Source organism: Eretmochelys imbricata, chromosome 6 (assembly GCF_965152235.1).
Source record: "Eretmochelys imbricata isolate rEreImb1 chromosome 6, rEreImb1.hap1, whole genome shotgun sequence".
Classification (NCBI taxonomy): Eukaryota; Metazoa; Chordata; order Testudines; family Cheloniidae; genus Eretmochelys; species Eretmochelys imbricata.
This window is the reverse complement of record NC_135577.1, coordinates 61,015,210-61,029,566: the sequence shown is the minus strand read 5'-3', so window position 1 is coordinate 61,029,566 and position 14,357 is coordinate 61,015,210. Positions and strand designations below refer to the sequence as shown.

Genomic DNA, 14,357 nt, shown 5'->3' with positions numbered 1-14,357 from the left:
ATCATGAACTGAGCCCATAAGAATGAGATTTTAATAATAAATAATAAATGGGGGGTTTATATTTATTTGCCCTCTAGTGCCTGAATCTCACACAGAAGCAAATTGTTTTTAAAAGTTCATAAGTTTCATAAAAGTTCATCATTTTTCATCACTGCTGTTTCCATATACATCACAGAAGCCAAAGGGTAGAAAAATTATTCTTAAAACATCTGAAATTTGATATGTCAAAATTATGGCATTTAAAAATTCAAACATCTCTTTTGAGAGAGAGAAGAGGGTTCTTAGCCATCACAGCTCAAAGCATGGCAAAGGTAAGCTATTCTTATCTGGTTAGAAACTCCATAAGGCTGGTATCTTCCAAGGCAGTGCACCTTCCAAGCTCTACAAGACAACAGACAACTTTCTGTGCATTTCCTAAGGCTCACTGAAGAGATGCTCCTCTGCACAACTCTCTCAAGTATATCCAAGAAATACATAGCTTTCTGTAACCTTGCTTTCCATTCCTTTTCAGAAAAGTCTGAGGCAGTTCTTCATACTGAAGCTGTTTCTACCCCAATTGTCTCAGACTCACCTACACCAGCAGAGACACAACCAGGAGAATGCACCAGGAGTTCTGAAGGTTAAAAAAAAAAAGATAATAAAAAAAAGATGCTAGGACTAACCTTAATTCAGTGGCTCTCAATCTTTCTGGACTATTGTAGCCCCTTGCAGGAGTCTGATTTGTCTTGCGTACCCCCAAGTGTCACCTAATTTAAAAACTACTTGCTTACAAAATTAGTTAGCGGTTGACACAAAAGTGTCACAGCAACTATTACTGAAAAATTGCTTACTTTCTAATTTTTACCATAATATAAATATTGTACTTACATTTAATTGTATGGTATATAGAACAGTATAAGCTAGTCATTGTCTGTATTGTAGACAATGGTAGAGATCATCCTTGAATCGAGGGATCGCCAATCAATCATGTCTGTATAGTTTGTACTGACTTTGCTACTGCTTTTTATGTAGCTTGTTGTAAAACTAGGCAATTATCTAGATGAGTTGATGTACCCCCCTGGAAGACCTCTGTGTACCCCTGGTTGAGAACCACTGCCCTACTTGACACATTGAAAGAAAGAATAGGGACAAGGAATCCCAACATTGATGGTGGGGGAAAACAGGACCAGGAGGAAGAAGACAAGTGACAAGCCCCAGCCAAGTGGGAATAAGGAGTTATGGAAGAAACAGGAAATATCTGAATGGAGAAGAATATTGAGGGAAACATTGAAATGATGTAAAGGATTCACTATATAGACTAGGACAGAGGCTGAAATGGAAAGATAGTTAATAAATCCAGATATTTGGTTCAGTTCCAGCTCCTGAGGCTCAGCCAGAGCTGCCTCTGGACCCTGTTGGTCTCTTTGTGACACGACCTCAGGATGGAGAAGTGACTGTTGGTGAGTAAAAGACTTGATTTTTGTAAGCTGCTATGCTACTACCTGGATACTACCTTTATCTCTCTAATTACTGTACAATAGCAATGATCTAACAGAAATACTAAACATCACTCACAGGCTTATCTTAACCTGTCTCCCTTTCAAGGTGGAAACATCACATTCACTTGCAAAGTAGCAGGTGCCAGCATGCTGAAGAAACCATCAGTGAAATGGTTCAAGGGAAAGTGGATGGACCTGGGAAGCAAAGTGGGGAAACATCTCCAGCTGCATGACAGCTATGACCGAAACAACAAGGTACAGCCAGCAAAGCAGAACTCTCAATCTCTCTCTCCTAGCCACTAACCTTTGTTCTGGGGGAAGATCTCTTCCCTAGTAGTGACATTTTGGTACTAAGGTGCCCAAAATGGCGCACAGTATTCTAATCATAGATACAGATCTATAGTCAGAGGATCTAGACAAAAGTAGAGGCACAAGGTAGATACTATCACTCCTCGGTTCCATGATAAATGATAAAAGATTTGGAAGACAAAGATTTTTGAGGAAACGTTCAGCATATGTTCAGTCTGGAGAAGAGTCTGAGCAGAAGTTTGGTAATTGTATGAATACACAAAGGCATACCAGAAAGAGGACAGAAACACTCACTCAGCAGTGAATACAGAATAGGAATGCATACAGCCAGGGAAAACAAAGAAATGTGTAAAAATCCCACATAATTCTGATAAAAATCAGTTTAACAATTTGCTAACAGTGGTAGTGAAAAACGGAAACATCCAATGTAACAATAGTAAGGATTTAAAAAAAACAAGTTTGGAAAGCATCTAAACTTTAATTCTTCAGAGTATAAGCCAACCTTTAACTAATTTGTTTTAGAAATAAATGCTCCTTGTGTGCACACGTAACAGGGTTCTACTCACTGGTGGGGCAACTGCATGTGGCTGCATCTGGGGAATTAGCTCTGCCTGGACTGACACACCCTTCTGTCAGTCACTAACTCCATGGTGAGGCTCTCTCTCAGAACTCAGGGTGCTCTTTCCTTCTCACTTGCTCACACCACAGCCCCTCTTCCTCTCTAGGAGTCGCAGTGCTTCCTCTTTGTGGCTTGGCCCTCCAGCCAGGTCATTATACAGTTTTTCCCTTCCAGAAAAGTTTCACTGGACTAGGTGTCCAAGTGCCATTCTAGCCTGTTGTCCCATTCAATACTATGCCATTTTCCCACTGGAGGAACCAGGCCCACCTGCTACTCCAGGTTCCAACCAAGGGATCCTACAAACAGCACAGACCTTGCCTGCTAATGTTTCCCTGGGCTTCTTCCTACTTTGCCATCTATAGGCTTTCTTCTCCACCACCCCTTTGGGTAAACCACTTCCATAAGGGTCAGGATCCCAGGCCTTCTGTTTCCTTTTCTTTACCTTCAGGTTTCATCCTTCTCCCCTCACTAGGACAAGAGAGTGACTACAGACCTTCACAGTTCAGCCCTCTTCTGCTCTCCACTCCCAGCTTTATACAATCCGTACCTACTCCTGTCTAGATGGGCCCATCTTCAATTAGTGCTTGTCAATCAAGCCTCAGTCTCCCCCAGGTGCAGCCTATCACGTTAATTAGCCCCTTCTGAGCCACTTTAACCCCTTCAAGGGTGGTGTGGGCTGAACATCTCATTGCAGCAGGTTAATCTATAACTGCCTACTCCAGGGTTCCTTGCACCTGAATCTCAGGCAGCTGGTATCGGTCACTGTCAGAGATAGGATCCTGAGTTAGATGGACCATTGAACTCATCTAGTATGGTAATTTCCATGATCTTATTGCATAATTATCCTCACAGGAATATTCAGCCACCCATACATTGGTGCTGAAATTAACTGCTTTATTACAGTGGGTAAATTATCATAAAGCGATCAACAAAAATCCATTCCCACCACAAATGAATCTATAATGTGAATACTCTAGCCCAGAGACAGACAGACAGACACCTGGAACACAAAGAAGTCTGTAGTGCGTCACTCTCTCTTCCTGTAGGGATCACGCTGGCATTATGGTTTGTAATATACTTGCTATGTGTATGCATCTCCACTTCCCTCTACTGGATGCAATAGGATAGATTTGCCCATCGGTAACACCAATCCTTCCGAAGGCTGAATTTATGGAACTGCTCTATTAGCTGTAGATAGAGGCCTACATTTTTTGGAGATGGAGGACCCGTTCCCCTTGGCCACAAGCGTGCAGCTACTTTACCTGATGAGTGTGGTGTCTGTATGTATGCAATCACAGACTAGTACAACAGTAGGATTTGCTGCTATCAACATTCTATCCCCTGGAAAACCTCTGCAGATAATGTCCTTTAAGTGTTCAAAATGGATTAGAGAAATTTTACCTTTATGACAACTCCTCACCCAGCCACAAGTGAGACAGAGTTGCACATACAGGGAACAAAGTGGGTTTTTTAATGAATTCCAGCCTTTGCCTATCACTATTAATGTTCTGGTATGCTATATTTGTTTCTATGCATTTTTATCCTTTTATTTTCTAACTTCCCTTTCTCTGTGGGCTGATCTTTTTTTTAGGTTTACATCTATGAAATGCACATTATCCAAGCAAAAATGACTTATGCAGGGGGGTATAGATGTGAGGCGTCTACCAAGGACAAGTTTGATAGCTGTAACTTCAGCCTGATTGTTAATGGTAAGATTACATGATTACAGAAATGTGTTGCTAAGTCAAGGGTGAAAGTGGGCTGGTACAGGCTGGTATGGCGTACCGGTAAAAAGTGGCCACTGGTACCAGCCCATACGCAGACAACATTAAAGTGCTGTCATGGCAAAGGACCCTGCTTAAAGCGCTGCCGTGGTAGCACTATAATGTCGTTGCCCCTCCCTTCCCCGGACTGCTGACGGGGGCAAGGGGAGGGCAAAAGGGGCTGCTGCCCTGGGGCCGGAGATTTAAAAGGGCCCGGGGCTCTTGGGCGCTGCTACTGCGGCAGCAACCGGAGCCCTGGGCCCTTTTAAATCGCTGCCGGAGCCCCGGGTGGTGCGGGCCAGGCAGTGCGGATGGGCTGGCCGAGGGAGGCTGACTCCCAGACCAGTCCCTTCTGCCCAAGGCCCCGCCCCTTCCAGGGGCCCAGAGCCGAGCCCCCATACTGGTAAGAGTTTAATGTTACTTTCACCCCTGTGCTAAGTTAGGTTCTATCTTATTCCCACTCTGTCCTCCCTGTGTACAGAGTAACCTCTCTCCCCAATAAACAGTGGCCACCAGAAGAGGGTGAAGGTCAGGTTTGAGAGAAACTGGCAGAGATTTATGTAGGCCCAAAACTAGAATAGCAGGAGTGCTACAGATGCAGATTGAGATGCATTAGCAGGGCTATGAAGGAGGGGGGTGGCCTCTAAAAAGAAAAGTAGTGTGTAATTCAAGTCAGGACTGAGATGTACTGAAAGAGCAACACGAAGTAAGCAAAAGGAGAATTAGCCTGTATTATCCTTGGCTTTATCCAGGCTTCAGTCCCACACTTCCATGAGCACTAAATTCAGTAAAAAATTTTTTAAAAGTCTGAGAATTAACTCCAGTTCTAGGTTGCCAAAGGCTATGTACTTGAACATGGAAATTTAAAAAGAAAAAGGAAAAAAAACTTGGAAAAGTTCAGAAAGCTAACACTATTACTTCCTTTCCTCCGGTCAAATTCAAGCACGGCAGGAGCTTCTGGCAGTATAAAATTGCAACAAGAATAGTTGACTAGTTTTAGCAAGGGATTTACTCTAAACAGTTGCTCTTGTGTGCCAGTGATTAAAAGGGAAGTACATTTAACTATCTATTTACCTCCAGTGTAGAATGGGTCACCAGGGATTTCGCTAAAACAGTGTGAGCATGGTTCACCCTTGCTAGTTCAATATTTGCACCACTCTCCTTCCTCAGGGGTTGTGTTGCGGAGTGGTAGCTTTAATTGGTGACTGGGGCTCCATAGGAGCTTCACAGCACACGCACTGACTTTTGTTTTTCCTAGTGGGTGCTCCACCTCCATTCCACTCGGAAGCCCTGCTCTTGCTGGGCCTCTTCCCGCCTCTGCTCTGCCCCCTCACCCAAGGACCCCTCCACCCACACACTGCTCCCTTCCTGAGCGCCTCCCACCAGCCACTTGCTAAGGAGCAGCCAGCCCCAGGGGCCTGTCAAACAGCTGACTGGTGGGCAGCCAGCCCTGGGTCTGGAACCACTATGGCTGGTGGGTGCTGAGCACCACCTATTTTTTTACACGGGTGATTGAGCACCAGAGCACCCATGGAGTTGATGCCTATGCCTCACAGGCAGTGGCAGACCAGGAATGCATTGAGTCAGCACTGCTCATTTCTGAAGCAGCACTGGTTGGCTGCAGGACCCATGATGGTATAGGGCATAGGTTGACTTTCAGTCACTGGAGGCTCTCTACCCTAGGCTATGCCAGCAGTAGCTGGTTTAAATTGGAGATTAATCAAACACTTTATATGCAGCTTCCCAGCTGTAAACCTCTCCATGCTTCTATTAATCAAGGGAATTTATTTTCTGCCTCCACAGATGGTAATATTACCATTAATGAACTATAATCCATTTGGACGTTCTCTAGCACCTTTCACCCGCGGATTTCAATGCATTCATTATGTCAATATTCAGACCAGATTTTACAGAAGACAATATGACTTTCCCACTGTCAAACTACAAATTAATGTGAAGCTTGAGGTAGAACCCCAGACAGTTACTTGCACTAACCATGGCTACCGTTCACTAAGTGATTAATCATAGTTAAAATATAAGATCTTTGAAACAAAAATGGCGTGAAAGGAAAAACTTTTGCAGTGGTGCTGTCTCTTCTTCAAGAACACACTCAACTGTTTTCCCACCTTCCTTTTCCATTGTATGCCACATCAGAAGCACCAGGAACAGGAGACATGGATATTCGCACTGCCTTCCGACGAACGTGAGTAGGAAGCTTGTGCTTCCATGTGGAATTCATTACCTTCCTAGACAAGGTCATGTAAGAGAAAAACTATTGTACAAATAGCTATTATTACAAAGATTTATGTAAGTCTATAGTGTAAGTGTTTTTAAGGCTAAAATGCCACCCTTGACTCTCAGACATCATCTAAAAGAGGTTGGCTCTTTACTATGCAACAACAAACCCGATCTTCAATTATTTCAGAGATAATGAACATAATTTCTCTAAGAATTCCACTAATTTTTTCTACAGTGTGAAAAGAGTATTTCAGGTACAAGTCAACAGGGGCGCTAATGATCCTGTGCTAATGATCCAGGCTGTATGGCTTGGACCAAGCAATGCTTTCCAAAATGGTTTAGTTGAGCCTGAGGATCCACTTGTGTCTTAAGACACTCTTGCACTAGACAGGGATCAAGAGTTTGGACATAAATACTATATAGCTGATTACAGTATGGTTATATTTAATTTTATTAATGTTTTGTAATTTTATTACAAGTGCAATCAATGAGATTTTGAATGTATGTGTGAATGGTCAGGTATATATACACCTTCTAGACTATTAAGAGCCACATGTAGGGTTGCCAGGCGTCCAGGCCAGTAGAAGTCTGGTTGGCCACAGCACCCACGAGGCAGGCAGGCTCCATGCCCAGCTCCACGCAGCTCCCAGGAAGTAGCTGGCGTGTTTCTCCAACTCCTAGGTGGAGGGGTGGCCAGGAGGGCTCCACGCGCTGCCCCCACCCGCAGGCGCTGCCCCAAGCGCTGGCTCCGCAGCTCCCATTTGTCATGGTTCCCAGCCAATGGGAGCTGTGGGGGTGACGCATGTGTGCAGCGTGCAGAGCCCCTTGGTCACCCCTCTGCCTAGGAGCTGGAGGGGCATGTTGCCACTTCCCAGGAGCTGCTTGAGGTCAGCGCCACCTGGAGCCTGCACCCCAAACCCCCTCCCATGCCCCTGCCCCAGCTCAGAACCCCCTCCCACACCCAAATTCCCTCCCGACCCTGCACCCCCTCCGGCACCTCAACCCCCTGCCCCAGCCCTGAGCCCCCTCCCACAGTCGAACCCCTTGGCCCCAGCCTGGAGTCTCTTCCTGCACCTCAAATCCCTCATCCCCAGCCCCATCCCAGAGCCCTCACCCTCTCCCACACCCCAATCCCCTGCCCCAGCCTGGTGAAAATGAGTGAGTGAGTGAGGCTGGGGGAAAGCAAGTGACTGAGGGAGGGGAGATAGAGTGAGCGTGGGCTTTGGAGAAGGGGCAGGGCAAGAGTGTTTGGTTTTCTGCAATTAGAAAGTTGGCAACCCTAGCCCTAGGGCATTGCTTAGGTGTTGAGAAAGGCCACTCTTCCCATCTGCAATAAATTCTCAATTGACCTAGGAACTCTTAATAAAGCTGCCCTGACCTCTACCGGTTCAATTGAAAGAACTGTTACAGATTTTTGGTAAAGTTTAGGAAGTAACTTGCAACTGTATTCATTACTGAACACTCATTTATCTTGTGTGTAAATCAGAGTGTTATTTCCCTAAGTTATCAATAAAAATCACTCCAACAGCCATCAACTGTAACAAGTACAGTCCTTCAGGGCAATATGTGCTATCCCTCAAGGAATTTTAACATGATCTTTACTGTGCTCCGAATAGCTACAGTGAAATTTATCACTCCAGCACTTACATTTCACTTGAACCAATTTTCCTAATACAGGAGAAAATCCAGCACAGTCAATTGCTTGTGCTTTTCCACAAGTTATTATTATATGAGATCTGCCTTTTACACTCTACTCTGTCACAAGGAACCAAGAAAAGTCTTGCAGAATTTAACTAAACAGTAACTATGGAATCCATATGTGCAGCTGGTCAGTCCTGCTGTGATACAGGCTGGTTCCACTTGAACATAATTCTACATGGCCAAGCCTTTGTTGTCCTTTATTTAGCATTCAGTAGTTCCTCTTTCTGCTAGCAGGATAACGAAAGCAACAAATCTAGTGCTAGTGAGTGCAATGTGGGTGTAAAATCCTAACAAATCTTTTGGATTTAGGGAGTTTCTGGTCAGCATGGAGGAAGCATAACACCTTCCCATCAAAACCCCCGTCACAAAACAAATAACCATATTTATCTTTGCTCTGTCAGTGAGCCAGAGCTGAAGACTGAAGATTCCTTCCTCCTTTACTAGACTGTATTAGGAAGCCTCTGTGAAGGGACTGCACCAGATTTTCATTTACTGCCTTTACTGTCCAGCAGAACGTAAGACACAGAGACACTGCATTACACAACACCTTTTTGCAGAGTCTGACTATGATTCAATGAGGGCCCAAGATTGCCCGGCCCATTTGATTGGCAGGATATTTAGGATTCATTTGTCTCTATGAAACTGAAGGGAGGTATTTTGACAGCCAAGCAAAAACTTGTAGATGACTCAAGATATTCCCTACGACAAGCTGTGAACGTACAGGAGGGTTAGAATGTCATGCAGCTGCATGGACTAGGCAGTAGCAATTCTCCTTTTGGAATGGAAAAGGCTCCTTTGGGACAGAGCACTTCTAAAACTACTGCATACTTGCCAGCGGAGCTTGGAGTTTGATGATCTTAACTTGTTCTATGAGAAGGCTGCAGAGATTAAACTGAAGTGCATAAATCTAAAATGCTGTTTTTTGTGACTCTCACTCAGGAGCCTGGTGGGAGGAGGAAGACGGATGTCTGCAGCCTGTCTCAGGTAGCCCAGGTTTCTGCCAGCAGTCCCAAGCCTCAATGAACTCTCTCTCTCTCTGATCAGTAAAGAGAACCAGAACTTGTTGCAGATTTAATTTTGAACATCTGAATTCATTACAATAAATAAATAATAATACTTAGCTCTTATACGTGGCTAGAAAACACAAAAACAATGATCATGTGAGACAAGCATAAAGCAATGAGAAGAGTAAAGCACTTTGATGCTTCAGTGAGAGAGATTCATTTACAGGAAGAGCACATGCTGGACATATGGCATCCTCTAAGAACTGTGACTCTGAAAAATCTCAAACTGAATGCACGTCTGCCCTTCTATCATACACACATCCTGATTACACCTCCCTCACTGCTCCCACACAAATTCTCACTTGGATATGAAAATATACCTGTGTGCTATCCCATCCCCCTCTGTTCCTAGTGCTTTCAGATGTCCTATTTTACAACTGTATAACTCTTTAATTGCATTTCAGAAGTTACAATTTAAGGAAGTTTCAGAAGAGCTCAGCAACCACAAAGCTCAGCTCCCATTTAGGCATCAGAAAAAGTGGCTACTTTTTTCAAAATAGATAGCAAGGATTTTCAAAGAACTTAACATATTGGCTGCTGAGATCTTTAGAAAAATCTGGTCATAAGTGTCAGAATACAGAGGATTTCCTCCTGCAGCAGGGGGTTGGACTAGATGACCTCCTGAGGTCCCTTCCAACCCTGATATTTTCGGATTCTATGATATTCTATGAATAGGAGCTTCTAGGTGCTCAATTCTTTAGAAAAATCTACCTGAATTGTGGGTGCTAACCATTTGAAAATCTAGCCTTGAGCTATTTTGAAATCTGGCCTTACATTAGTGACTTTATCCATGACTAAAGCCCTCTGCCATTCAAGTTGTTCTTATCTATCAGTCAATACACCCATCAACATACTAGAGTGTCTAGGCACCACATAGGGAAAATTCGCCCCTGCAGTGTTGTTCTAGTCTGAAACCAACTATGTAAAAATGGCACTTTTGTAATCAAAAGAGCTTTCCCCAATGCATGTTAAGAATCAGATCTGACTAAAATAAGTTTTTACTGCTGAAAGAAAAGGAGTACTTGTGGCACCTTAGAGACTAACCAGTTTATTTGAGCATGAGCTTTCGTGAGCTACAGCTCACTTCATCAGATACTGCTGTTGACTCCAATTAACCTGGCACTGTCAATGCAGCTCAGAAGGTGGAAGCTGGATTCTATTCCCTCTTTATCAACAAAATTGTTTACTAAATTTCAATCTGTTGAGGCTGTTTCTTGCATTTGTTCCTGACACCTTGAGTTTCTCTGGCCTACTGTCTACTGGCATACCTGTCTTCAGCAAGATTACCTCCTTGTAAGCAATCAGTGCTGGCAAATATTGGAGACAGAATAATGGGCAACATGGACCTCAAGTCTGATTGAATATGGCAATTCCTGTGTTCTTAAAGCAATAATGTATGCAACACAGGATGTCACTTGAGGGCCATATTAAAAAAATACATAAGATACTGTTGTCTTAACGCTGTCCCAACTCATAAAACAGTTTCTACATCCCCACATCTAGTCCCCAGAAAGCACTTATGATTCTAAAGCACTTTCTATAGTCCCCAGAAAGCACTTATGATTCTAAAGGAAGATCCCAGCAATGCTCCACAAATTTCCTGGAGCATGTGGGAAATGTGTTTATTGGACTACTGATTATATGTGTGATATCTTTTCTTTTAATTCAGAAAAAGGGGGATTACAATTCTACTAATCTAGATTACTATGTGCCACTAAATTAGTCACAGTGTAGGATTTCCTCTGTAAGCAGAGCAGGAGAAATTCAGGGTCAGTAAGTGCACTTCTTAAATCTATATAAAGGCCAACAAATAGGAAGAGAGAATCTCCAGATTTCTAAAAGAAAATGGCTGCAATGCCAATGAACATTCTAGAGTCATTGTGAAACTATCTCCTACTTCCCTTCCAATGATACATCTTATGCTTATGAGATAATTCTGGCTAATTCATTCCCCATCTCCTTGCGACACTATTATATTTTTCTGTTACTGTACAGTGCAGAGGGACATGAAGAAGGTGGAGAGCTGGATTTTAGTGCCTTATTGAAAAAGAGGTGAGTGAAAATCTGCAATCTCAGAACAATAAACTAACCAGTTAAAGTTCCACCAATTCATAATTCCCTTAGCGTACCCTAAAGTTAATCTAGTATGGAGAAACTGGGACTGGTAGATTTGTGACCTCTCCACAGACAGCAATACTTCACCATTTCTTACTGCATCTCTAGATTGTGTCTTCACCAGTAAAAAAGGTGTCTCTTACAACAGAGATAGATAACTTGTAAAAAAACCACACCTTTTTTTATTTGTGAAAATACAGATGTAGAGACTGGGACTGGAGTAGCTGTAAGCCTTCTACAGCACCTTCCGCTGGAAAAATGTAAGGACTGGAACAACTGCCTTTGGGATGTAGTGTTTGTCTGGAGTTTTCTATTCTCCTGAGTTGTCATTCGGATTGGAGAGTTGGGGAAATCAAAAATCTGTTTATTATAAACAATTGTGACTTTTCCAATTCTGACTCTTCTTCCTGGCTTCCATTTCTGGCCTTCTCTCACTCCCCCCGCCCCTTTTTTTTAATTTTATGACATCTCTTCCCTTTCTCATCCCTCACTGCCTTCCTCTGATCTGCCTACCTCTTTTATCCTGCCATCTCAATCTGGACACACTGCTTCGGATTCTGTTGTCTAAGACAGAGAGTAAGATTTCTATTTCATCTCATTATAAAATGCATGAGACAGACTGAATAAAAGATTCATGTGGTTTGAATAATGCATGAGACTCCCCTTCTCACATGTGGAGCATGGCAAATTCCCTACACCCCGACAACTTGGAGGAGGGTATCACCTACTGATTTCCAGTCCAGAAATGCTTTTAAACAATTAGTTCCCTTGGAAGTAATGAGGGGGGAGATTCAATCCATGTCCTCTCCTACACTTTTTATGTTTCAACCACCCCTTTCTTTTAAAGGCACTTTTAAATTAGGCTTCAGTTTCCAGATTCTCTTAATAGTCCAAGATTTCAGTTCTATATTCCTAACCCATTTGCACAGAAATTAGAGATAGAAAAGACTTCTTTGATCACAATTAGTCCATTCACCTAATTTAGAAGTCACTGCAGGATTGTTCCCCACAAAAAATGGTTACTCACCTTCTCGTAACTGTTGTTCTTCGAGATGTATTGTTCATGTCCATTCCAATCAGGTGTGTGCGTGCCATGTGCACACCAGCCAGAAGATTTTTCCCTTAGCAGCGTCTGTAGGGTTGGCCTGGGCGCCTCCTGAAGTTGCACCTTCATGGCACCCAATATAGAGCCCTGCCGACACCCACCCCCTCAGTTCCTTCTTGCCGACTGCTCCAACAGAGGGGTAGGAGGATGGGTATTGCAATGGGCATGAACAACACATCTTGACGAACAACAATTACGAGAAGGTGAGTAACCGTTTTTTCTTCTTCGAGTGCTTGTTCATGTCCATTCCAAACAAGTGACTCACAAGCCAAAGTTCAGGAGGTGGGGTCGGAGTCATCCACTGATTGGAGCACAGCTCTTCCAAAGGCCGCGTCATCTCTGGTCTGTTGAGTGATCGAATAGAGCGTGGTGAAAGTGTGTATGGAGGACCATGTTGCTGCCCTGCAGATTTCCTGTGTGGGGACCTGTGCCAGGAATGCTGCTGAGGAGGCCTGAGCCCTGGTGGAGTGTGCGGTGATTGGCAGAGCGGGCACCTTCGCCAAGTTGTAACACTCCCGAATGCACAACATGGTCCACAACAAGATATGTTGTGATGACACAGGGAGGCCTTTTATTCTATTGGCCACCATCACGAATAACTGGACAGACTTTTGGAACAGCTTCTTTCTCTCGATATAGAAGGGTAGCGCCCTATGGACATCCAGTGAGTGAAGCCTCTGCTCCCTGCAGCTGGAATTTGGTTTAGGATAGAATACTGGGAGGAAGATGTCCTGGTTGATGTGAAACTGGGAGACAACCTTAGGGAGAAAAGCCGGGTGAGGTCTGAGTTGAACCTTATCCTTATGGAATACAGTGTAAGGGGGCTCTGATGTAAGGGCCCTGAGCTCCGACACTCTCCTAGCTGAGGTTATCGCCACCAGAAACGCCACCTTGTATGAGAGATAAAGCAGTGGAGCATGTCACCAGTGGCCAGTCCATAAAAGGACTAGATTAAGGTCCCAAGCCGGGATAGGCTGTCATACTTGCGGATATAGTCTATGAGACCTTTAAGGAAACGGCCGACCATCAGGTTCGCGAAGACTGAGTAGCCATCTGCACGGATGGAAGGCGGAGATTGCAGCCAAGTGAACCCTTATCAATGATATGGACAGTGCCTGTTGCTTAAGATGGAGGAGGCAGTCCAGTATAAATGGCACCGAGGCAAGTGTCGGAGACTGACTGCTGCTCTGACCAGACGGAGAATCTCTTCCATTTGGCAAGGTATGTTGCCCTTGTGGAGGGCTTTCTACTACCAAGAAGAACTTGCCTGACTTGATCAGAGCAATTCAGCCATGGAGCTTCCACCACATTCAGCCATGGAGTTTCCACGATGTGAGGTGGAGCGATTCACGGTTCAGATGCCGGAGGCAGCCGTGATCCTGTGTGATTAGGTCCGGGACGAGTGGTAGGGTGACCGGAGTTGCTACGGACATTTCCAGGAGTGATGTGTACCAGTGCTGGCATGGCCAGAGCTATCAGTATCACCAGGGCTCGGTCCCTGTGGCTCTTGAGGAGCACCTTGTGAACGAGAGGAACCGGCGGGAACGTGTATAGGAGACGGCCTCCTCGTGGAAACAGGAATGCATCCACAATGGAGCCTGGGTTGTGACTCAGGAAGGAGCAGAATAGCTGACACTTCCTGTTGCGTTGTGTGGCAAACAGGTCTATTTGGGGAAAACCCCAGAGTTGGAAGATTGAGCTCACTATGTCCGGCCAGAGGGACCACTCGTGGCCATGAAAAGACCGGCTGAGACTGTCCATCAGCTCGTTCTGTATCCCAGGGAGATGTGATGCTTGCAGGTATATCAAGTGCTCTACACAGAAGTCCCACAGCATGAGGGTTTCATGGCACAGGGGAGAGGAGCTTGCACCCCCTTTGTTGATATAAAACACTGCCATGGTGTTGTCCGTGAGGACTGATACACATCTCCCTGATATATAGACTCTGAAAGCCTGGCATGCCAG

The 14,357-nt window shown here is 44.4% G+C and overlaps 1 protein-coding gene across 1 annotated transcript in view; it reads left to right on the top strand.

Moving 5' to 3' along the window:
• MYBPC3 (myosin binding protein C3) overlaps positions 1–14,357 on the top strand; it is a 136,288-nt gene that overhangs the window by 20,794 nt on the left and 101,137 nt on the right. Inside the window, exons 4-11 of the mRNA XM_077819970.1 lie at positions 512–619; positions 1,353–1,439; positions 1,585–1,733; positions 3,998–4,115; positions 6,324–6,372; positions 9,048–9,092; positions 11,168–11,224; positions 11,861–11,863. Of these exons, the coding sequence (XP_077676096.1) occupies positions 512–619; positions 1,353–1,439; positions 1,585–1,733; positions 3,998–4,115; positions 6,324–6,372; positions 9,048–9,092; positions 11,168–11,224; positions 11,861–11,863 (616 nt within the window). The remainder of the gene's footprint in view (positions 1–511; positions 620–1,352; positions 1,440–1,584; positions 1,734–3,997; positions 4,116–6,323; positions 6,373–9,047; positions 9,093–11,167; positions 11,225–11,860; positions 11,864–14,357) is intronic.